This window comes from Lithobates pipiens, unplaced genomic scaffold (assembly GCF_037356315.1).
Source record: "Lithobates pipiens isolate NorthernLeopardFrog02 unplaced genomic scaffold, aLitPip1_a1.2 Scaffold_28, whole genome shotgun sequence".
NCBI lineage: Eukaryota > Metazoa > Chordata > Amphibia > Anura > Ranidae > Lithobates > Lithobates pipiens.
Genome location: NW_027507789.1, coordinates 180659989 through 180686456, shown reverse-complemented (window position 1 = coordinate 180686456; position 26468 = coordinate 180659989). Strand labels below are relative to the sequence as shown.

Genomic DNA, 26468 nt, shown 5'->3' with positions numbered 1-26468 from the left:
AAGGTCCACATATGTCTCCTAGGCCCAGGGGCCAACAAGGAGATTCTGTGTTGCAGGTGCACTAGTTTGCATCAAAGGGTAAAATGTATACAGTTCTAAAGGATGCCCCCAGTTGGGGTGGATATACAGTAAAAATAAAAGTGCAAAATGTTTTTTATACCTGTCAGTGTTAGCCATAAGTCAGCAAAAAAAAGAAGGGGGGCCCTAAGTCTGGGGACCCAGGGCCTTCATAAAAAGGTGAGAGAAGGATAAGTCCTGCAGAGTGGGAGAGTTACAAGGCCGTTATTAGGAGAGACCCAGGTTGTTTGGATGCAAGGTGGGGAGGGCGACCACATTTTTAGAAATTTAGAGTGGGAATCATGTAAGATGCTAGGCATTTTTTCATTATTCATAAGGTCGGTCAGAATACTCTTTACCATGGCAAATGAAACAGAGGGTTTCTTCCAAGCCCGTTTAGCAGCTATGGTCAGGTACAATGCCAGCTTTTGGTAGTATGAGAATAATCCTTGGATAGGGCAGTGCAGCAAAGCAATTTAGGCATCCTTGTGGATGGGTATATGGAACAAGGAATAGAGGAGCCTGCAACAAGGGGACAGGACCACCAAAAGTGTACGACATTCCCTTGCTGACCACAACCCCTGAAGCACCTGTCACTGTAGGATGGGTTTGAAATTTATCTGGGATGGAACCTGTACTCTCGTAGAAGAAACTTATATGCACCCCTAGGGTAGCCATTTTAAAGGAGCACTTAGCAATGGAGGACTAGGCTTTGTTCCAGTCCTCTGGATCAATAGAGGTCACCAGATCATGTTCCCACCATGATTTGTAAGATGCTGCTTTGGCTAGAGTCTAAAGCATTGAGAGAAGAATAAATCTTCGATACGGGGCCGGGGAAACCAGGGGAAGGAAGGCAAAGATGTTCAAACATTGTTTTTTTTTAAAGGTTAGGAGAAGTTGTGCCTCAGTGAAGATACCCAGTAGTGCAGTTGGGCATAGCGAAAGAATTCTGCAGTTGGTACCTCATGGGTTTCTCAAAAAGGGGGCCAGGACGGGAGACTGCAAGAGCAAAGGAGGTTGGGGACCCCAGTGAACCCATAGGTGGACCACCAGGAAAAGGAGCCCGGTTGGTCAAAACCCAGTGGAAATAGGGGATTCTTGAAGAGAGGGAGAAGCAGAAGGAAGGGGGACTTAAGGTTAGTGGAGTAACAGAATCCAGAGTTTCAAACTGTGTCGCATAAGGAGACTGAGAGCGGGGGGTAGGCGTAGTTTGTGAGGTAGCCACAGCAGGACTGAGAGGGGAATCGGGGTGCAGTTAGGGAGTTCAAGAAGCACCCTCAAAGGAATGTCCGAGGTTGTGTGGAGTAAAGTCAATTGAGAGTGGCCTGGTAATATTTTGTTAGACTATGAGGCCACCTTATAGTCTGTGCCTGTAAAGGGTGGAACGTGAGATCCTGGGGTGCTGGTAAGCCCATACAAAAGATAGAATCCTGCTCTGAAGAAGGCGGAGAATAAAGGAGAGGACGTGGGCTGGGAGGGTACGAAAATAGTGTAATACATTGTGGAGGATAGTTATCTTGACCACATGAATGCGTTCAATCCAAGATAAGGAGGGCAAACACTGTGTTGCATCAAAGACGATCGATCGTAATAGGGGGTAGTTAGGGAGGGAGTTAGCTTGATGCCTAGGTAATCCAGGGACGATATGGGAATATGACGATATAGCTGGCACACAGTAGAGTGAGTTGAGGTAACATTTGGAGCTATGGTCTTGGGGTTGATTCGGAGACCAGAGAGAGCTGAAAAACGGGAAAGGAGGTTCTGAAGATTAGGTAGAGCCATCAGAGGGTTGGTCAGAGTCAGGAGGGCATCATCAGTGAAGAGGCTGACTTTGTGATGTGTACCTGCATACCTACTGGATGTTTTGAGCTGGGATGAGCTACAGTGCCTGGAAAAGGTATTCATACCCCTTAAAATTGTCATATTAAAACCAAAATCATAAATGTATTTTATTGGGATTTTATGTGATAGACCAACACAAAGTGGTACATAATTGTGAAGTGGAAGGAAAATGATAAATGGTTTTAAATTTTTATAAATAAATATGTAAAAAAGTGTGGCACGCATTTGTACTTTACTCTGATATCCCTAACTGAAATCTAGTTGAACCAATTGCCCCACATTACAGGTCTTGTCCCTCTCCTAACTAGGGTTGCCACCTGTACGGGATTCACCCGGAAAGTTTGGGTTTTGAATCATATGTCCAGGTTTTAGGCAGACTGAAACCCAGACACATTATTGATTTCAGACCAGGCTGTGGCTCCCCAAGTAACTAAGATAGTCGCACACAAATCTGTTGCTGTCTGTGAGCTGCAGCGGCCATCTGGTGGCAGGTTTGGCATCACTGGAGGGCAGGTTGATGATGTCGAAAAAGTAATATGGCCCTACTCGCCATTCACTGCAGCACGCTATGCGCACCGCATTGCTACTCTCCTTGGGGCATCCAAAGATGTCCCAGGCCGCTAAAGTGTTGGCTTGAAGAAAAGCTGGCAACCCCACTCCTAACCTATGACTAGATATTAAAAGGAAAAGTAGATTGGTGTCTCCTCCTGAAGCATACCAATTAGGAAATTAGAGGTTCATTAAATGAAATATATGAGTATTGCCTCACATAACCAGAAATTTGTAACAATTAATAAAGTACCATCATCCAAATTAGTATTGAGAAACAGGGCAAGAAGGGTTTATATGGACAGTTGCTATAGCTGACCATGGACAATACCTATCAAATAGGTTGTACTGGACTATCTCGGTACTGATACACAAACAAATATGTTTCATATAAAAATAATTTTAATACATATAAAAAAAACATATACAGAAAAAAGAAAAAAAAGAATAAAATTCAAATTCCACCACAAACTTGATGTGGGGTATAGACAATTGGATCCTCTACTAGTTTTGCGGATTGAAACCGCTTCCTCAGGAGGCATTGTCTAAAAAACAAAACGTACAATAACATATACAGTAAAATATCATCAAAAGACATACCAGGCTTGGTTACTTATCGGTGTATTATCTGGGTGAGCAGATCTTTCTATTACAATATTTGCTGGTTTAAAATTGTCTTTTGATGATACATTACTGTATATGTTATTGTATGTTTTGTTTTTTAAGACAATTCCTCCTGAGGAAGCGGTTTCAAGCCGCAAAACTAGTAGGGGATCCAATTCTCTCTTGTTAGTAATTGTGGTGGAATTTGAATTGAATTTTATTCTTGTTTTTTTTTTCTTTTTTCTGTATATATTTTTTATATGTATTCAAATTATTTTTATATGAGACATATTTGTTTGTGTATCAGTACTGAGATAGTCCAGTACAACCAAAGACTCCAAAGGCATGCTGGTAGGTTAATTGGCTTCTGTCCAAAATTGGCCCTAGTATATGAATGAGGACCTTGGATTGTGGGCTCCTTGAGGGTAGGGTCCAATGTGAGTGTGCAATGTACAGGGATAGGGACAATTGTAGACACTCACTCAGGTTGAACTGGATGGACTGGTGTCTTTATTCAACCTTACTAACTATGTAACCTACTTGATAGGTATTGTCCATGGTCAGCTACAGCAACTGTCCGTATAAAAACCTTCTTGCCCTGTTTCTCAGAGGTTCATTAAAGTTAAGTGGCTGCCTGTGTTCTTCTGCTTCCTGCCTTGGCTCAATGGTTGCATTAAAAAAAAAGAAAGAAAATCTAACCCCAGAATGGGGAAATAACATGTGTTGCACTGCAAGTATTAAGTGAAGAGGGTAGAGGATAAAACTCTACTGCTTACCTTATTGCTTGCTTCAGCACGCTTTAGGGGTCTCTGCTTCTTGCTAACATGTGATGGAAGGCCCCAGTGCGTCATCATGTATGCTGCAGGGCTATTAGTCCTTAATGTGACTGCTGGCTGCAGCAACTTACAGTAGAGTCTTTGGGGGGATCAGTTGCACAAATGGAGGGAGCCTGCCAGAGGGATGACTAAGGCATTGCTCCTTATTCCTCTAATCCATGTGTTTTCAGCGTTTGGGGCAAGACTTGCAAAGGTGAAGATAAGACCACTTTACAAAGAATTCATACCATTTTCTATACATATTTTCTTTTCACAAAAATAATATATAGCAAACCATTTATTTAAATGTCATCACTTTTCAGAAGAAATTAAGCATTGATTCAATGAGCTGTAAGGGTACCATCAAATTTTTCCATATCTGTAGACGACAATACACCAAAAACTGGGATTTACATGTATTTTCTAATGAAATAAATACATTTGTAAATACACACATACACATGGCTCCATCCTATCTGTGAAATATTCTTCAATGGGTTCACAGATATAAAAATGCAACAAGTGCGCCATCTTGTGGTTAAATAGAGTAAGGGAAGGTTATACCGCTCTTTGCCATTTTCGTTCATTTGGGGGAGTTTTGCCTTCACATCCTGTCCCATAGGCAAAACAGGAAGTGAGAGAAAATCCCTGCAAAGTAAAAGGATCTCTTGAGGACCCCCAGAACTAGCGTGCCCATTGGAAGATTTCTCCTTCTATTACTTTTCTGAGAACAACCCAATGGGATTTTCTTTTACTGTCAATAATAATGGTAAACAGGACAAATCAAAAGCATGAATCTCTCCCTAACGGAGGCCACAAACAGCAATAAAAACTGACAGGTGTTCTAATCCCTCTCCACTTTATCAAAAAAAAAAGTTTTGCCTTTAGTTATACTTTATGAAGAATGCAACATTAACATACCTCCCAACTTTTTCAGATGGGAACAAGGGGCACCTATTAGCAAAACGATGTAGATATAGGACACGCCCCCCCCCCCCCCCCCAAAGAAGAATGATACAAAAAATTATTGGTTAAGCCCACAAGTGCTTTATTTTACCACTACTATTTCTTTTTATTGGCCTTTGAAGTTTACAAATGTAGACATTTTTTGAAAGGTTTAGCACTGGGAAACACTATTTGAAAGAGAAAACGTGCATTGTATACACAACTATATAGATCAGACCATAAAACCTTATGGGAAAAAAAAAAAAAAGATCAGACCAAAATGAGGGACAATGAGGAGGAAAGAAGGACAGAGGGACTTTGTTCCAAATAAGGGACAGTCCCTTGAAATCAGGGACAGTTGGGAGCTATGCAATAAAAGTGACAACATGTCAAGGTGGCCAAGATTTTTATTTTTTGGGGTGGGGGGAGACTTGCTGCTAGAGTCTCGTATTAGAAGCCAGCAGTTGAAAGTTTCTATCACTTTTTGGGTGTATAGACCTTTGTAAGAGGTGCTCTCTAATAAGAATTTCCCTTTTAAGTGGACTTGGTGGCTCATCACATCTCCCAAACAATGTAACAAAATTTCCCTTACAAAGCTCCCAACTCTTTTGCTTTTATTCTCCTGCTACCTTGTCCGTGACCTAAGATACATGAAAGTAGCAAAATAAGAGTATACGACCAATTTCTAATGGCTGTGGTGTAGGGTCACCACTTTTTCTTCAAGCCAAACCCAAACACTTTAGCGGTGCACAGTAAATTTTTTGTTTTGTTTTAGTATAAACTATAGTATTGTAACATACCTGGGGCACCTTTGGGCACTCCAAAGAGAATAGTAATGTAGCACACATAGTGCCCCCTCACCCTCCTGTCAAGCCTTGGTCCAAGCCACATTCCTGTCTAAATAATGTGTCCGGGTTTCAGGTGGACTGAAACCCAGACTGTCCAGGTGAATCCAGACAGGTGGCAACCCTACTGTGGTAAGTAGTGTGGTTGGAAGCTGAGATACAGACTGTCCTTCCACAAATGGATGTCTGTTGGACCACTGGAGAACAGTTTATTTCATCGAGAGAAAGTAAAAGCAATTTAAAGCGGAACTTTACAACTTGATAAAAGATCATGTTATTTAGCAAGGAATATACCGTATTTATCGGTGTATAACACGTGCTGGCATATAACACGCACCCCAAGTTTAGGAGGGAATTTTAAGGAAAAAACTTTTAGGAGGAAAGTTTAAGGAAAAAAACTTGCATTTAAATGCCCATCAATGCAGCCTTATCAGTGTCCATCATTGCAGCCTTGTCAGTGTCATTTGCAGCCTTGTCATTGCAGCCTTGTCAGTGTCATTTGCAGCCTTGTCATTGCAGCCTTGTCAGTGTCATTTGCAGCCTTGTCATTTGCAGCCTTGTCAGTGTAGCCTTGCCATTTAAAAATGGCGCCGCCGAGAAACAGAGCCAGATGTCCTGTGTATCTTGGCAGCTCTCGGCAGCTCAGGCGGGACTGCGATAGTGTCTGAAAGCCGCCAAGAATGGCCGAAAGCCGCAGAGAACGTCCGAGAGGCTCACAATCGGCAGGGGATCAGCTTATAACACCCACGATTTCCCCCTGATTTTAAGTGGAAAAGGGTGCGTGTTATACGCCGATAAATACGGTACATTCCACATTAATAATTATCTACCAAAATTCGTGTGTGCTGTAAATTGCCTCCAGCATTGTTCCTGTTTCTTGTTGCCGAAGGCTGCCATTTTGGTGAAGCCCAGAACCCCTGAGCGCCATAAGATTTCTAGGCTGTCAGCAGATCAGATTTATAGAGCCTAAATATAGAAAGCAACTGAGCATGTGCAGAGAAGATACAATATATTGCTGGATTTTAAACATTACAGACACTTGTTTTCATAGCTATACCCTCAAAAGGGGCCAGCATGAAGTGATCTAGCAAGACTAAAGTTTCACTTTAAAAAAAAAAATCTAAAATGTATCGTCCAAGAGAATTGTTACTAAACATGGTGCCAGAGCCAAAAAAATACTTAATATGCCTCCAAGAGCTGGTCCTGAAGAAGAGACACTGCAGATAACTAATAACAATACTGTCTGCTGTGGAACTTCTACTTTGAAATCTTCCACTGGGTTTTAAACCAAAGGTAATTTTTTTTTTTTTTTTTTTTTTTTTAACCGTAATGCATTCATAAATTCATAGTTGAAAAACACATTTTACATTGAAATGAGTGCAAGCAGTTCACTTGAAAGGAAACCTTTACTGATAGAAATATAAAGGCTGCAATTGCTGAACCCCTTCTTGAAGTGCTGGTTACCTGGCTTTCTTTGGTTTTTAGACACATTGATTTTGAACAAGCATAGTGGATGTGAGAGCCAGTAATTTCAGAGATCCTGATTTCCAGTTTTGTTTTAGGTTTCATGACTCTGGAAGTATTGAAGATACTGGTACCTGCCTAGAACTATTATTTCCAGCAGGCCCAGACTGGCTTTAGGGCACACCGGGCCTTTTGCCCGGTGGGCAGGGCTCACCAGGCTGCATGTCCTAACAAGAGCTGGCTAATGCAGGGGGTCTCCAATTCCTGGGCTGTGAACCGGTACCGGTCCATGGCCTGTTCATAAATGGGCCACACAACTGGAGGTAAACCGTGACTGTGGTCTAGACAGGGCTAACACAGACTGCAGTCACTGCTCACCTTCCGCTATGCAGCCATAACTGTGAGTCCTCCCCCTGCCAATGATGTCATCCTATCAGCGGAACAGGGGGCGGGAGTTGCTGGAGATCTGGGCAGGGAGTCTCTCAGGTAATCACCTGCTTGTTAATATGATCCAGATATGCAGCTCCTCCTGCCCTGCTGATAGGATGACATTGTCGGCGGGGCAGGAGGTCCTGGAGAAGACACACAGGCTGAATCCTGCCTCTGCCCTGCTGAAGGTAAAACTATGCAGGGGAGCAGAGAGCAAAAGGGAGCACTGAGATTAGAGAGAAAAGTGGGGGGCATTACTCCAAGGGGCACTATGATAGGGGGGCTGTGATTGCTATGGGTGCTGTAATGTAAAGGGGCACAGAAACCATTACAGTATCCCTTTACAGTGCAGTCCCCTTTTATATCACCATGCCCCTTTACATTTCAGTACAGAGGACCGAAACTGTGACTATTCTGTCACCAACTGCCCCCACAAACATCTGCAAGCCCCCTTCCCCCAGGCTGCTCAGTCTAAATGTCCGGGCCTATTTTTTGTCCCAATCCGGGCCTGTTTTCCAGAAAGGGAGATCGGCAATGGTAGCCTCCACATGTGCTCAGTACAGGTTGCCCATTTTCTACGTGTCTCACTTGTCCTGTGTTTCAAATGGACCATCTGAGTCATTCCAGTTCTTATCTTGATTTTTCTTACGATTCCTCTCAGCCATCACAATGGCAGCAATCACTGTTACCAGAACAGTGATGGTAATGACCAATACAGTGGCAGTCTCTGCTACACATAGTTGGTTGTCCACTGAGACTAGCGCTGCTCCAGAGAGCTGTGGTGGTCCCTCACAAGTCAGGTTATCATAGTCATCTATGTGAAGGTGCCTAACACTGTTTATCTTTCCAAACACTCTCTGCAAGTCACAGTCACACACCCAGGGGTTTCCAGAAACTTGAATGTGTGTACTAGGGGTCTGGAGGTTTAGGAAAGTTTTGAACTTGAGATGACTTAGTTGGTTTTCTGAAAGAGCCAGTAGCCTTAATGAGTGCAGAGAAGTAAAGGACTCAACTGCTATGCTGCTGATATTATTATCTGAAAGGTCCAGAAGTTCTAGGTTCTGGAGCATAAAGAAATAGCCACCTCTTACCGAATCAAGAAGGTTGGATTGGAGGTGAAGGTGTCGAAGTCTTGAAAGACCACGAAAGGCTCCTTGCTCTATGGTACCTAGGTAGTTCCTGCTAAGATCCAACTTCTCCAAGCTCTCCAAATGTCTGAGACTCTCATAATTAAGGGAGGTCAACTTGTTAGAAGGGACTTTTAGTTCTCTTAAAGAACCCAGACCTCTAGAGAAGTCAAGAGGTAGACTGCTGATGAGGTTACTTGAAAGATCTAATCGTTCCAGGAAGCCAAGAGAGCGGAAGGATCTTGGAGACACAACCTCAATGTAATTGTCAGACAACAGAAGGATGCGAAGTGACCACAAAGCTTGGAATGAGGCGGGTTCGAGGCGGCTGAGGTTGTTTTGACGGAGGTCCAACATCCAGGTGCTGTGAGGAAGGTGGTGAGGAACCACGGGAAGTTCCAGTCCTCTGCACTCTACAAGGTTCGAAGAATCATAGCAGAGGCAAGACAGGGGGCAGGTTTGGGACGGATTTGAATGTAAAGAACAGGCCAGATGAAATAGGGACAGCAAGGCTGCCATACTGGAGAACATGTTTGAGACTTCCTTTAGTAGTTATCTTCTCATGCTTTGCAGACTGGTAGATGGTGATTCTCACTTGGATACCCTTGCTCCCTAAATCAATAAAATTAATTAAATAGAAACTCCATTAAATAAAAAAAAACTTTTCCTAACACTTACAGTATAACTACTTTTCTCTTTCCTTAAAATTGTTCAGATTACGGCCAATGTTGGCTTCATCAGTGCACCAATTTACACAGTGTTACATGTCAACACAATTATTGAGAGCAAAATAAATATTGCAACATGTCTACTTTATCCAAAAAAATTATTCCATGCCTGTGGGGTTTTTTTTAGCATTCCTAATCACAACTTCTGACTTATGCCTGAACTTTTGAGTGCTACCTTAACATAATTACTACCTTTCCAGAACCATAAACACAAGTCCTTGAGTATATGAACTTTAGTTAAGCCTGCCAGAACATAATTAGAAATATACCTGTCAGAGGTTTACACTGCAGTATACCATAGCAACCAATTAGCATTCACTACTCTGCCCACTTTTGAAATCTGAATTTTGATGGGTTCCCATGGGTTGATGAGCTTTTCAAACTGTCTAATCTAGTAGGCTGTAGGTTTTGACTCTTTACCTAGAACCTCAACTCTTGAGGCCCACTTGACTTGCTGCAAGGAACAGGTTTATGCAGGTTATTACATGCAATGGGGTTAATTTGCTACTGGCAAAAAGACTGTGCTCTTTGGAAAGTGGACTTGCTCTCTTCAAGAGCAGTTGCTCCTGAGCTTAGTAAATGAGCAGAAGCTCTGCTGACTTCCATCACCCAATCATACGCAAGCAAAAATGTTTTTTTTTTTTTAAATGTTCTTGCATGTGATTGGTTACTCTTTGCAAAGTGAAGCTTTACCTCATTCACTAAGCCCTGGAGCAACTGCACAGTCTATTTGCCTTTAGTAAATCCCTACTGCAGATAACAGATCCTAGGACAAAAAAAAGTAGGGAGAAAGGTGACGACTCCCGTTATATACTTGTCTTGGTTCAGTGACTTGAAAAGCATTGAGGATGGTTTCCTATAATTCTTTAATGGCAGATTTCCTTTACGTTGATGTCCCATCTGGCCTAAAAACAGTTCTGCGTCGGCTTATAACGTAACATAAACAGTTGGACCTGTGGACCCTGGAGCTGCCTCTACAGTTTCTTTTCTCATAGTTACTCTGCTGTGTTTAATCTCATCGTGCCTTCTGCAAGATCTGTGTATTATCTAGTCTCTTTCTGCTTCTTTCAGTATTGCCTAATATAGCCTGTATGTATATGATGTGTCTGTATGTGAGTATATATATATATATATATATATATATATATATATATATATATATATATATATGTGCGCACCTCCTCTTGCTGTCATGACATTTGAGTTGTGTCACATACCCGTGATGTCCGCTCCGGGAGTCCACCTTTATCTTGCAGATGTGGGTCAGATATGCGCCTTGCGACATAAGCTGTGCATGGAAATCAAATCCCTCAGCAGGATTAATAGGGCTGGATTATGACCAATTTATCCCTTCAGCATCAGGAATCGTACTGCATATCCTTTCCTCAATGACTTTCCATGTGCAGAAGCAGTCTGACTAACCAGCTGCAGGGGAACTATAAACCCCATCATGTACAGGCAAGGCATGTAGTTCACCAACAGCCTGAGAGCTGCCCATAACTGGCAAGCCTATGGTATTAGTAACATTACAAACATTTTCTGCCATTTCACGTGTAACAAGAATATTATTCAGGCAGCAGGTGCACTCAGTAGAACCCGAAGTTTGTGAATCTGGGGGAATTGCTGCCAACCCATGGTAGCAGTGAACCCAAGTAAGTGCCCCAGGCAGTTCCAGGACAAGGTCAACCAGTGGGACTTGCAACAGGAGGAATTTCCGGTGTGGTTTTATTCATGTTACCATTGCGGCAGGGTGCAGCCCACCTTTCTCAAGATGGCTCACCAAAACATCATTAATTATTATTATTATTATACATGATTTATATAGCGCCAACAGTTTACGCAGCGATTTACAATGTATAGGGGGGACAACACAATTACAGTACAATACAAAAGGTACGGGAAGGCCCTGCTCATAGAGCTTACATTCTAAAGGGAGGGAGTGGTGGTACAAAAGGTAATAGCTGCAGAGAATGATTTGATGGGGGTGGCTCGGGGACAGTTAAGTGGGTGTGGGATAGGCTTCCCTGAATAAATGAGTTTTCAGGGAACTCCTAAAGGTGAACAGGGTAGGGGCTGATCGGACAGACTGGGGCAGGGAGTTCCAGAGGATGGGAGAGACTTGAAGGTGAGCGTGGAAGGAGGTAACAAGGAAGCTAGAAAGCAGGAGGTCCTGGGAGGAGCAGAGGGGACAATTTGGGCGATACACCAGGCAGTGCCAAGACAAGGTCAACCAGTGAAACTTACAACAGGAGGAAATACCAATGTATTTTTTTTAATGATTATAGTATTTTGGTGAGGCCTCTTGAAAAAGGTGGGCTGCACCCCACTGAAGCATTAACATGAATAAAACCACGCTGGAAATTCCTCCTGTTGCAAGTCCTACTGGTTGACCCTGTCATGGCACTGCTTTGGGCACTTATTTGGGTGCATTACTACCATGGGTTGGCAACAAATCCTCTGTATTTTCAAACTTTAGGCCAAAAACTTTACAGGTTCTGCTTTGTGCACCTGCTGCCGGCTTCAAATTCTACATGCTTCCTTCATGCATTGTATCTATGCCAATATGTGTGGTGGCCCACTTCTACACTACCAATGAAGTGTAACAAAATGTCGGCAAAAGGGGCAGATGCTACAAAAATAAGTATAGCAGTTCCATAAAAAATTGTTCAAAGTACAGTCCCTTTGAGTGGAATACCGTAAACTTGATGGGTTCAATGATAAGCTACTATGTCTTTAACCTGTTTGGCATCTTTGTCCTAGGCACCGTTTGACCTTATCTCGATACTGCCTGGGATACCTACTTGGGTTCCCTACTACAATGGTCAGAATTAAATAACAAGATTCCCTCCCACCCTCCTCACATAGACTTCAATAGGATTCACCATCAAGTGCATGAACTTCAAGCAAGACCTGAACCCAGACAGAAGTGTTCATCCCTGGTGGCCGGCATTAGTTCTACTCAATGTACACAGAGCTGTACACTGTTAGGAAGGACACTAAATTATGAATATTTAAGCATGGATCAGATTAATAAATTATAAGAACGCCTTGGTTGGCTTAAATTCAAATGCACAAAACAAAACTTTTTATACTGACTGAGCACTTCCTAGGCAACCTTAAAGGATAAGTGCATTTTAAAGCAAAGTACATTTTTCTTTTTTGCCCCCCCCCCCCTTACCCTGACCTAATCTATCCCACCCTCCTCCTCCAGAGATGCATACTTACCTTATCCCACGCCGGCACTTCTAGTGCTACAAGCCTTAACTGGCTTGGCTGTGCCTGCACATCATGACCCCATAGTAAAAGTGCGGGGCCAACCACTCAAACGACTGACCAATAGGGGTGGCGGCAGGATGTCTTGTTTGCCACCCCTCTCCCCCCCCCAAAAATATACAGCACCAGCTGCCACTGCTGGAATCGGATCGCATGGGTGTTCACACACATACAATCTGATTCCTGCACCATTTGGCAGTTTGCACCGCGATCTGCAAACTGATCTGGGGGTGTCATTAACTTTACATTGACACCCACAGCCGTTCACAGATGTCAGTGTGAACCATCTGCGATTCAGGTGCAATGTGGGAACCCGCAAAGGATTCGCAGGGCTTCCCGCATCGCACCAGTGTGAACCCAGCCTTAGGGCTTGTTCCGTTGTTTACACCACAGTCCGCATGCTAAAATGGGTGGAAACTGGTGCCCATTGGGTGTGGCTGGTAAAGGGTGGTGCTTTGCATTGTAACAACCCAAGACACTGGGTAACTTCATAGAAATGGCACAAAATTACATTTCATTTACTTTGTTTTTTTTTTAAACTTTATTGAAGTGCCACAAAATGGCGTTTCATTTACTTTGTTTTTATTTTTTTAACTTTATCCAAATGCCACAAAATGACGTTTCATTTACTTAGTTTTTATTTTTTTATTTTATTGAAGCGCCACAAAATGACATTTCATTTACTTTGTTTTTTTTACTTTATTGAAGTGCCACAAAATGACATTTCATTTACTTCGTTTTTTTTACTTTATTGAAGTGCCACAAAATGACATTTCATTTACTGTGTTTTTTGTTTTTTAACTTTATTGAAGTGCCACGAAATGACATTTCATTTACTTTGTTTTTTTTTTGTTTGTTTTAGAACTTTATTAAAATGTCACAAAATGTCATATCATCCACATCTTTGCACCTCAGGTGGGGAGACATGCAGTAACAAGAGATGAGATGTGGTATGAAAAAATGCAGCATGCCTGTATTTTAAAAAAAATAATTTATGCAAAGCACTGAGATGCACCTCAAAGCAGCGTTATGGGGCTAACAAGGCACATAGAAAATAACTATTTTCTATGCACCTTGGTGTTGAGCCTGCAATGTTCTGTGCAGTTCAACACAGCTCGAATGATGTGGTGTGAATGAGCTCTAAAAGTCTTTCCAAAGCCAGAACTGTACAACAATCCAGAGATTCCATATCTGTCATCTGTTTATGAGCGGAGCTGTCAAGAGGCTTTTGACTCTTCTTGGCAAGCATCCCATCTCAGATGGCTCATTTTATTAAATAAAGCAATTATTTACTATATATTATTTATTTACAGGTATAAATTTACTGTATAATATTATACTATAATAATATTATATTTTATGTATTTATGTAATATATATATATATATATATATATATATATATATATATATGTGTGTGTGTGTGTGTTTGTAAGGGACGCCGCGCTCACACGCTCTGCGCATGCGCGATCGCTATCACACACTGATGTAATTTTAATGTGTCTGGAATTCCATTTTTTACCGTTCGAGTGACTCGTTTGTGGGTCATCTCGTTTTATGCAGCAGTGCATTCCCCTCTAATAAAGCACTTTTTTGCAACAGTATCGCGCTATTGGAGTTTCCCCATTTTTCTTTCATATTTTCTCACTTGCACTTCTGCCCGTGGATTGGACTGAAATATCGCCCAGTGTTTGTGTATACCTTTCAGAGATAAAGACCTAGCACATTGGGACATCGCTCCAGGCTCCAGTTACACCTCTAAGCCCTTGTACACACGGTCGGACATTCCGACAACCAAATCCGTTGAATTTTGTTCGACGGATTTTGTCCGAAACTGTTGCATACACACGGTCGGACGAAGTTGTCGGAAAATCCGATCGTTCAGAACGTGATGGCGTTATTTCGTTACGATGGGACTATGTTCAGGCTAGTAGCCAATAGCTTTGATGTAGGAATTTGATCTGAGCATGCGTGGCACTTTGTCCGATCGGAATTCTCTACACATGATCGGAGTATGTCCGATCGGAGCATTTTGTCGGAAAATTTTACCAACAAGTTGGAAAACTTGGTCCGTCGGATACTCCAACGGAAACAGTCCGATAGAGACCACACACAGTCGGAATATCCGACAAAACGGTCCGATCGGACACATTCCATCGGAATCTCCAACCGTGTGTACAAGGGCTTAGGGATCACAGATCCAACAAGCCTGGTCTGGGCGGTCACTGGTTTTCTGGTAAGCCTCCTATTTATCTGTGGTGGTGGTCTCACGTGGTCAAGTTTTTCTTATTTTAACCATTCAGGAATGACTCACCTTACAGTGCACCAGGAACTTTCTATATGAACTTACATCACTCACATATTTTATCATCACTTAGATATTATGGGGGTTATTTACTAAAGGAAAATCCACTTTGCACTGAAAGTGCATTTGGAAGTGCAGTCGCTGTAGATCCGAGGGGGACATGCAAGGAAAATAAAAAAACAGCATTTTTGCTTGCACATGATTGGATGATAAAATCAGCAGAGCTTCCACTCATTTTAGATCTACCCTTTATGCCTCATACATACATACAAATGTGCGATCGGATCATGTTGTCGGAAAATCCGATCGTCTATGGGCTCCATCTGACTTTTTCCGTTGGATCTTCCGATGCACAAAGTTTGAGAGCAGGATTTAAAATCTTCCGAAAACAAAATCCGATCGCATACATTTCGATTATGTGTAGACAATTCCGATGGACAAAGTGCCACGCATGCTCAGAATAAACTAAGAGACGAAAGCTATTGGCTACTGGCCCGTTTATAGTCCCGGCGTACGTGTTTGACGTCACTTCGTTCAGAACGATCGGAAATTCCGACAACTTTGTCCGACCGTGTGTATGCAACACAAGCTTCGGAAAAAATCTGGCAGAAAAAATCCAACGGATTTTGTGGTCGGAAAGTCCGACCGTGTGTACGGGGCATTAGATTCAGAGTGACTGCACTTCCAAGTGCACTTGCAGTGCAAAGTGGAGTCGCCTTTCGTAAATAACCCCCTATGTGCATGTTGGAATTTTTCTCAATTAATTGTTAATTTTATTGATTTATATGGTTCACTGTCATATTATTTGTATTATAGTACTTTAATATTCACTTATATTATTGAATTAATATTATCCTACATCTATAGCGCTGCACTTTTTTTTATTGTTTTATTTGCTTTTGTGCCTACTATCTGGGTTATAGTGCATATCTGCTGTTTGACTATTGTGTTTTATTTTAGTGCAGATATTTCTTTTATTTTTCATATATATATATATATATATATATATATATATATATATATATATATATTTATATACAATTATTTATATGAATACTATAATTAAAAGATTGAGAGATATGGTCACAGCAAACCAAAATCTCATCGATAGCTGTTGATTGCTCTTGGAACGTCCTTATTGAACGCTATTGATGGTAAACAGCCCCTTCATTTTTCATATATATATATATATATATATATATATATATATATATATTTATATACAATTATTTATATGAATACTATAATTAAAAGATTGAGAGATATGGTCACAGCAAACCAAAATCTCATCGATAGCTGTGGATTGCTCTTGGAACGTCCTTATTGAACGCTATTGATGGTAAACAGCCCCTTCATTTTTCATATATATATATATATATATATATATATATACAATTATTTATATGAATACTATAATTAAAAGATTGAGAGATATGGTCACAGCAAACCAAAATCTCATCGATAGCTGTGGATTGCTCTTGGAACGTCCTTATTGAACGCTATTAATGGTATACAGCCCCTATCATTTTGGATGTGTTTGAGTCAGGTGTGGTTTACGCAGGGGGGAGAGAAAAGTCTCCCCTCACGTCATAGGAGAGATCTGCCTATCTCAGTAGCCGCTTTCCCCTTCAGATAGACGCAGCCCTGCCCTATACACATACCAATAATTAAAGCTACACATTGAACTCACACATACCTGTTACAGAGCTCAGCAAAGTTCACCGCCTCTCGTTCACTTCTGCCGGATCCCAGTAATGGTCTTGCTTGGTGGTAAGTAGGGGGGAGACCTGTAACTTCTTCTGAGTCTTCCAGCCCCACAATACTGACTAGGCCATGAAATATGCATGGCGGCCATATATTATTAATACTTGTGTTCTTTCAGGCAGCCCGGGCTCTTTGCTCTACAGAGGAAGTGTAATCATTGATACATCTGACACGTAAGCTGACCTGTTCATTACCATGAGTTTCCTTAGCAGTGGCTCTTTTAAAAGACGGAATTAAATTTTTCATCTTGCAAGAGAAAGTGCATCCGCCCAAAGTAAAAATGGCACAATTGTGCGTCATCTCTGTGCAGATGTCCGCTGACGTACATACACGTGTATCTATTTTATAAAACACAAGCACAGCGTAGGATATCGGCAAAGGAGATGTCATTTATACTGAAATTATTAGCATCCAGGATTTCTCCAGAGCTTCTCCCATCCTTTGGAACTCCATACCCCAATCTGTCCGACTGTCCCCTAATCTATCCATCTTTAGACGATCCCTGAAAACCCTTCTCTTCAAAGAAGGCTACCCTGCTTCTAACTTACACTGTTTTACTTCCTCCATCAGCTCATCCCCCACAACTATTGCCCCTTCCTTTTTAGATTGTAAGCTCTAACGAGCAGGGCCCTCTGATTCCTCTTGTACCAAATTGTAATGTAAATGTAATGTCTGCCCTCATGTTATAAAGCACTGAGCAAACTGTTGGCGCTATGTAAAACCTGTATAATAATAATCTATTTTATAAAACACGAGCACAGTGTAGGATATCGGCAAAGGAGATTTTATTTATACTGAAATTATTTGATTGCATCTAACCAGTTTTTAGGTGTGGTGTCTGCATATTTTTTTTTTCCCCCCATTATTGTCACCCAGTGATCCAGTCAGTGACACATTTCTTGGGGTCACTCATCTTACTTTTCTATTGAGAAGCAACATTGTCACCCTAGAACAGGATTAAAGAACCCCTCCTCTTTTTTTACATGACAGAGTGGATGGGTTCTGTAGTCCAAAGAGATATACTATATTACCAAAACTATTGTATAATGACAACATGAAGGGAGTTTGTTTGAAATCTTTGCAAATTTATTAAAAAGAAAAAAAAATTCCATGTACATAAGTATTCACAGCCTTTTCCCAATACTTTGTTGAAGCACCTTTGACACCATTTACAGCCTCAAGTCTTTTTGAGTATGATGCTACAAGATTGGCACACCTATTTTTGGGCAGTTTCTCCCATTCTTTTTTGCAGGACTGCTCAAGTTCCATCAGGTTGGATGGGGAGTGTCGGTGCAACGTCATTTTCAGATCTCTCCAGAGATTTTCTTGGCTCTGGTTGGGTCACTCAAGGACATTCACAGAGTTGTCCCGTATCCACTCCTTTGTTATCTTGGCTGTGTGCTTAGGATCGTTGTCCTGTTGGACGATAAACCTTCGCCCCATTCTGGAGGTCCAGAGCGCTCAGGAGCAGGTTTTCATCAAGGATGTCTCTGTACATTGCTGCATTCATCTTTCCCTCAATCCCGACTAGTCTCCCAGTTCTGCCACTGAAAAACATCCCCACAGGGCAAGGGCGGCACTGCCCGAGGGCCTCATGCCACTAGGGGGCCCCATCAGGGTTGCCAGCCTTAGTAAAACCAGGGACAGTATGTAGAAATTTGTGTTTTTTTTACATCTGTCTCTGAAATGTCCCTTACTGACATCCTCCTGCCCCACCTCTCCAGTACCTACTCTACCAATAGAAACATATCTGTGTATACTGTGTGATTGTATACTGTGTGTGTGTGTTTGTGTCTACTGTGTGGCCCCATAATCTCTGATTGCCTGGGGGCCCCATAATCTCCCATTGCCCAGGAGCCCCATGAGTTGTCTGTCTGCCCCTGCCACAGGGTGATGCTGCCACCACCATGCTTTACTGTAGGGATGGTATTAGTTGGGTGATGAGTGGTGCCCTGGTTTCCTCCAGACGCAATGCTTGCCATTCAGGCCAAAGTAGGGTTGCCGCCTCATCCCTTTAAAACCGAACACATAATAATTCCACAGGTTCTGTGGCTGATTAAGGTGGTAATTAAAATTACTCCAAGTCGCCTGAAGCCGAACGCCTGAAGCTCAAACAGGTTCCGGACCCTGGATGAGGTGGCAACACTAGGCCAAAGAGTTCAAGCTTTGTTTCGTAAGGCCAGAGAATTTTGTTTCTCGTGGTCTGAGAGTCCTTCAGGTGCCTTTTGGCAAACTTCAGGTGGCATGTCATGTGCCTTTTACTGAGAAGTGGCTTCCGTCTGGTCACTCTACCATACAGGCCTGATTGGTGGAGCGCTGCAGAGATGGATGTTCTTCTGGAAGGTTCTCATCTCTGCACTAACTGTGGGACCTTATATAGACAGGTGTGTACCTTCCCGAATCATGTTCAATCAATGGAATTTACCACAGGTGGACTCCAATCATATTGTAGAAACATCTCAAGGATGATCAGTGGAAACAGGAGGCACCTGAGCTCAATTTAGATTTTTGATGGTAAAGGCTGTGAATACTAAGGCCCCTTTCACACTGGGGCGGTTTTCAGACGCTACAGCGCTAAAAATAGCGCCTGAAAAAACCGGCCCCTTTCACTCCAGTGTGAAAGCCGGAGCGGTGCGCTAGCAGGACGGTGAAAAAAGTCCTGCTAGCCGCATCTTTGGAGCGGTGTATTCACTGCTCCTAAACCGCTCCTACACATTGAAATCAATGGGGCAGCACGGCTATATCGCCGCCGCAGCGGCGCTTTGCGGGCGGTTCTAACCCTTTTTCGCCCGCTAGCGGGGGTTAAAACCACCTTGCTAGCGGTCGCAGACCGCCGCTAAAACGACAGTAAAGCGCCGTTAAAAATAGCAGCGCTTTACCGCCGACGTTCGCACCGCTCCAGTGTGAAAGGGGCGTTATGTACATGTGATTTAAAAAAAATTTTTTTTTATAAATTTGCAAAGCTTTCAAACAAACTTCTTTCACATTGTCGTTATGGGGTATTGTTTGAAGATTTTTTAGGAAAACAATACATTTAATCAGCCTTGGACTAAGGCTGCAACATAACAAAATGTGGAAAAAGTGAAGTGCTGTGAATACTTTCTGTGAATACTAAATGAGCAAAGTGATGGGTTCACTTTAAGACATCAATAGAAGACATTTTCATTATTATGGATGTAAGAAACCAGAAAAGACTGTCCCTGCCTGCCTTCCCAGAAGCCTATATTAATATATCTGTGCAGCAGGTGCTGCATTTCAAGGATCCACATGCTGCGCTGCTACTTAATGACTAACCGTAATTACCAGCTCGCCTCTGGTTACTATTGTGTAGGTGCCTTTGATCTTCAGTGAGATGTATGTGCACATGAAATATATATGTTTGTTTCTGGAACAGATCCTGTTAATATTGAATTATTCTGAACACATTCCCTGTGCATCCTGCACCTTCATAGCACTGAGGGTCAGTGGGAACCCAGATGTGGTTCTTTATTTCTCTAATAGCGGTCCTTGTGGCCTGCGCTTGTAAGATCTGCCCAAAAAGATTTTGGAACATGATCTCTGCTCACCATCATCTGTAATGGGGATGTGGACACGTGGTGCTGAAAAACCTTGTCCATCCCTGCTTTCAAAGTGTGATGTATTATTATTTTTTTTTTTAACCATTCCTCATAGCTTTTAATTGGTTATGACAGTATACATCGATCTAAGGTGTAAGCGAACATCTAATATTTTACTTATATAAACATACTATATATATATATATATATATATATATATATATTTTCATTTTTGTGTTCAAACACAAACTACTCACATAAAGATGATAAAAACACAGCATGTAAAGCCAACAATCATGTTAGTTCCATAGGGCAGCAGCGGGTGACGTCATGTGTAGCTCCTCTCCCGTACGCGTTACGTTCAATCGGAACTTCAATGTCACCGGACTCCTCCCCCCTTCCCTTCATTAGCAGATAGAGGCACTTGGGGAAGGGGGGAGGAGTCCAGTGACATCGATGTCCGTGACATCATCAGATCTCTGACGGAACTCCCTGAAGACCCGGAAGCCGGCAGAGAGGTGAGTACCGATCATAAGAATTTTGAGTGATCAAAAAATGTAATGATTAATCGAGGAATTAATCTTTAATTTCCACAGCCATACTATATCTATCTATAGATAGATATATCTATATCTATATATATATATATAGTAGACCTGTGCACAACAGAAAATTTAGTTTAGTTTCGTTGTCATTCGTAAAATACATAATTTCGTTCTGTTATATTCGTTATGTTACGTTAATACGTTTTCGGATAATTCGTTATTATTCGTAGCGTGTCGATATACTGAATCTCGAATTCATTCGTTATATGCGCTATAATTTCACAAAATTAATCAGCTGATTGGACTATAAGATTTGACCTTTTGTTTCATTAGATCTTTAAAGAATTACCGAATCATGTCAAATTAATTCGTTATATCTGCTATAATTTCTTTTGTATTCGTTGTAATTTGTTATTTTTTTATTCGGACATTTGGATGCATCCGAATGTCCGAAAGATGCAAAATTCGGGCGAATTTCGATTCATTACGAAACGAATTGCACAAGCCTAATATATAGATATATCTATATATATATCAATATATATATATATATATATATATATATATATATATATATATATATATATATACACAGTACCTTGCGAAAGTATTCGGCCCCCTTGAACTTTTCAACCTTTTGCCACATTTCAGGCTTCAAACATAAAGATATAACATTTTTATTTTTTGTGAAGAATCACCAACAAGTGGGACACAATTGTGAAGTGGAACAAAATCTATTGGATTTTTGAAACTTTTTTAACTAATAAAAAAATGAAAAGTGGGGCGTGCAAAATTATTCGGCCCCCTTGCGTTAATACTTTGTAGAGCCACCTTTTGCTGCGATTACAGCTGCAAGTCGCTTGGGGTATGTCTCTATCAGTTTTGCACATCGAGACACTGAAATTCTTGCCCATTCTTCCTTGCAAAACAGCTCGAGCTCAGTGAGGTTGGATGGAGAGCGTTTGTGAACAGCAGTTTTCAGCTCTTTCCACAGATTCTCGATTGGATTCAGGTCTGGACTTTGACTTGGCCATTCTAACACCTGGATATGTTTATTTGTGAACCATTCCTTTGTAGATTTTGCTGTATGTTTGGGATCATTGTCTTGTTGGAAGATAAATCTCCGTCCCAGTTTCAGGTCTTTTGCAGACTCCAACAGGTTTTCATCCAGAATGGTCCTGTATTTGGCTGCATCCATCTTCCCCCCTCAATTTTAACCATCTTCCCTGTCCCTGCTGAAGAAAAAAAGCAGGCCCAAACCATGATGCTGCCACCACCATGTTTGACAGTGGGGATGGTGTGTTGAGGGTGATGAGCTGTGTTGCTTTTACGCCAAACCTATCATTTTGCATTGTGGGCAAAAAGTTAGATTTTGGTTTCATCTGACCAGAGCACCTTCTTCCACATGTTTGGTGTGTCTCCCAGGTGGCTTGTGGCAAACTTTAGACGAGACTTTTTATGGATATCTTTGAGAAATGGCTTTCTTCTTGCCACTCTTCCATAAAGGCCAGATTTGTGCAGTGTACGACTGATTGTTGTCCTATGGACAGACTCTCCCACCTCAGCTGTAATTCTCTGCAGTTCATCCAGAGTGATCATGGGCCTCTTGGCTGCATCTCTGATCAGTCTTCTCCTTGTCTGAGCTGAAAGTTTAGAGGGACGGCCAGGTCTTGGTAGATTTGCAGTGGTCTGATACTCCTTCCATTTCAAAATGATCGCTTGCACAGTGCTCCTTGGGATGTTTAAAGCTTGGGAAATCTTTTTGTATCCAAATCCGGCTTTAAACTTCTCCACAACAGTATTACGGACCTGCCTGGTGTGTTCCTTGGTCTTCATGATGCTCTCTGCGCTTTCAACAGAACCCTGAGCTATCACAGAGCAGGTGCATTTATACAGAGACTTGATTACACACAGGTGGATTCTATTTATCACCATCAGTCATTTAGGACAACATTGGATCATTCAGAGATCCTCGCTGAACTTCTGGAGTGAGTTTGCTGCACTGAAAGTAAAGTAGCCGAATAATTTTGCACGCACCACTTTTCAGTTTTTTATTTGCTAAAAAAGTTTAAAATATCCAATAGATTTCGTTCCACTTCACAATTGTGTCCCACTTGTTGGTGATTCTTCACAAAAAATTAAAATTTTATATCTTTATGTTTGAAGCCTGAAATGTGGCAAAAGTTTGAAAAGTTCAAGGGGGCCGAATACTTTCGCAAGGCACTATATATATATATATATATATTGTTTTATATATCTATAAAACAAGGTCCATAAAGACATGGATGAGTGAGTTTGGGGTGGAGGAACTTGACTGGACTGCACAGAGTCCCGACCTCAACCCAACAGAACACCTTTGGGATAAATTAGAGCTGAGACTGTGAGTGAGGCCTTCTCATCCAACATCAATGCTTGCCCTCACAAATGCACTTGTGGAAGAATGGTCAAACATTCCCATAGACACTCCTAAACCTTGTGGAGAGCCTTCCCAGAAGACTTGAAGCTGTTATAGCTGCAAATGGGATGCCATTGTAGTTCATGTAAAGGCAGTACAATACTTTTGTTAATATAGTGTATATACTGTATATATATATATATATATATATATATATATATATGTGTGTGTGCAGTAAACTCTATATATCCAGGCATCACAGCCACACTCCACAGCCAGGTCCAGATGATTTATTCTTCCCCACTACAGTTTTGGCCATAATATTTGAAAAAGGATGGCGCAATGATGAATGATTTCGTATAGTGTCCAAAATCATGACACATAAATAAAGTCCTAAAAAAATCCAACTGTGGCCAATGGAAACACTTTAGGCTGCTGTTCCTCTCAAATTAAGGAACTTGGGTAGCCCTGTAAATGTCAGAAAGAAAGAGGACGCCACCTTCTAAGTGTAGGTTATTAGTAACTGAATAAAAGCACAAATATAATGCTATCACATAAGGCGTTTGTTACCCCAACACTTCATATTCCTGATATGTGCCTGCTGTACCATGTACTTGTATGAAAAAGTATCCTGTTCTCTTTGTATTGCTTCCTTTGTGTGAAATTCCTGACAGTCCCTCTGCTATCCTATTAAAAACTGACCACACTTAGCAGGAGAGCACAATGTGGTCAGTTCTCTCGCTATGCTGGGGACTCGGTATGCTCTCCTCCAATGAACATACTTGTCCTGACACGCCCCCACTGCACAGCCATTTACTGGGAAGATCAGTGTGCTGCTGCTGCTTCTCCCCCAGCTCTTATGAAGCTGAGAACAGAGGGGGTGTGAGCACTTGCAACAAAGGGAAGCAAGGTATTTATAATGTCTTTTTTTATTTCTATACAGAAATGTTTTGCATTTTATTTCTATTATAAACTGAATGGGTTGTATTACAAGATGATCGTTTACAATCACTTTAATGATGGTAGATACTGGCATGTAGTCAGGCATCAGGTTGTGAATCTAATAACTGGAGCTTGATGATTGGAGGAGAGAACACAGAGTTGAGCTACTTCTTTGTGATCCAATCATGTGAATAAAAGCACAAATATAATGCATATAATGATAATAGAGACTGGCATGTAGCAAAGATATGGTCCAATCAGTCCACTCTGATATTGATCATCTGCTGGAGAAGAGGAAGAGTGTAGCCCCATCCGCTTCCATGCTACACTCTGCTTGTCATGGCCACCTTCCTGCTGAACTCTGCAGTTAGCCAGTAGGTTCTCCATCTCTAGGAGGTGATCTGTGTCTGGGTGGACTGATCAGATCTTTACGTGACAGTCTTTATTATCATTAAAGAGGAACTACACTGCATCTGAGCACCACAAACCAAAAACCCTATTTAATTCATTTTTAATATTCAAAGCAAACTCCCCCATCCTCCCATGTCTCCATGCCGTATTTTGTTGAGGAACAACTTTGAAAAACACCCCCTATCATTTCTGACTGCGGCCATCTTGAGTAAGGGCAGATGATTCATGTAGCATCCCCTATCATTTCTGACTGCAGCCATCTTGAGTAAGTGCAGATGATTCATGTAGCATCCCCTATCATTTCTGACTGCGGCCATCTTGAGTAAGGGCAGATGATTCATGTAGCATTTAATCCCTGGAATCCATCTGCCCTTAGCTGAGGCATGGAAGCAGGAGGTCATACTTAGCTGAGAAAACCTCTTCTCCCTTCCTGAAGGCTCCTCGGATGTATGACACAATTTGCCTAGGCATGGAAACCGGGAAGTGACTAAAGAAATGGAAAAAAAAAATGTATAAAACTAGTAAATATTATATACTTTCCTACCTATTTACTAATGCTGGCAGAATAAGGATTAAAAATACTCAATGCTGATTGACAGGGTGAGTGCATTATATTTGTGCTGTTGTTCAGTTACTGATAAACTGCACTTAGAAGGTGGCGCCCTCTTTCTTGTGGACAGTTTAGTCTATGATTAGATTACGAAGAAGCGGGAGCTTTCCTCCAATCATCAAGCTCTATTTATTAGGTTCACAGCCTTATGCTTGACTGGCTTACAGTACTGCAATTTTCTGTTCTGGTCTGAATGTTCGTGTGCAGTGGAGTACAGCAGGCCAGTCCAAAGACAGATTGAGGTATCAAAAAACAATGTAAGTATATGTAGGGAATTAATAACTGACTTATCTGGGGCTCTATTACACTCTTAGCCCTTGTACACACGGTCGCCCATTCCGATGGAAAATGTCCGATCGGAGCGTGTTGTCGGATAATCCAACAGTGTGTGGGCTTTATCTGACTTTTTCCATCGGAATGTCAGATCAACAAAGTTTGAGAGCTGGATATAAAAATTTTCCGACAACATGATCCGATCGGACAAAGTGCCACGCATGCTCAGATCAAATTCCTAGACCAAAGCTATTGACTACTAGCCTGAACGTAGTCCCGTCGTAACTAAATAACATCATCACGTTCCAAACGATCGGATTTTCCGACAACTTTGTCCGACCATGTGTATGCAACACCAGTTTCGGATAAAATCCGTTGGACAAAATCCAATGGATTTTGTTGTCGGAATGTCCGACCGTGTGTACAAGGGCTAAGAGTTTCAGATGGCCTCTTGAGAAGTTCCATCATCCAATGAAAACGTAATCCTGTCCAGAAAACAAATAATATTATGTGCCGTCAAATCAATGTCAACTCCTGGTGACCATATGGATCGTGTTTCTCCAGAATAATCTGACTTCCGTTTGGGTCTTAGATCTTCCCAACAACATGTTCATAATTTCCGTTACTGTACCCATCCACTTTATTGTTGGTCATCCTTTTCCTCTTTTACTTCAATTTTTCTGAGCATAATTGTTTTTTTTTCCATTGGGTGTGGGTGTTGGTTCTTCTCATAATTTTGACAAAATAGGACAACTTCTCCCTCATCATCTGGCCAACAGTACACTTTGGTAAAGGTCACCAGCATCTACCTTCATCTATAAATCCATTATGATTTCGAAACAGCTGGATATGTCAGAATTCCTAATAGGCTTGCTTCATGGTTCAAATATGCCAGTCTGGAGGGTTAGGTGTTGCCAACCACCTGAATGATGGATGGATGGAAGGATGGAGGCTGGACTGTAAATTTAAAGGTTATAGGGAGTAGGGATG

The 26468-nt window shown here is 41.6% G+C and overlaps 1 protein-coding gene across 1 annotated transcript; it reads right to left on the bottom strand.

Moving 5' to 3' along the window:
• Window positions 1-4858: 4858 nt before the first annotated feature.
• Window positions 4859-9352, bottom strand: LOC143935875 (uncharacterized). Its single transcript, XM_077460028.1, has one exon. It carries the CDS (start codon window positions 9205-9207, stop codon window positions 8134-8136), a length of 1074 nt encoding a protein of 357 aa, XP_077316154.1. The 5' UTR covers window positions 9208-9352; the 3' UTR covers window positions 4859-8133.
• Window positions 9353-26468: the final 17116 nt, after the last annotated feature.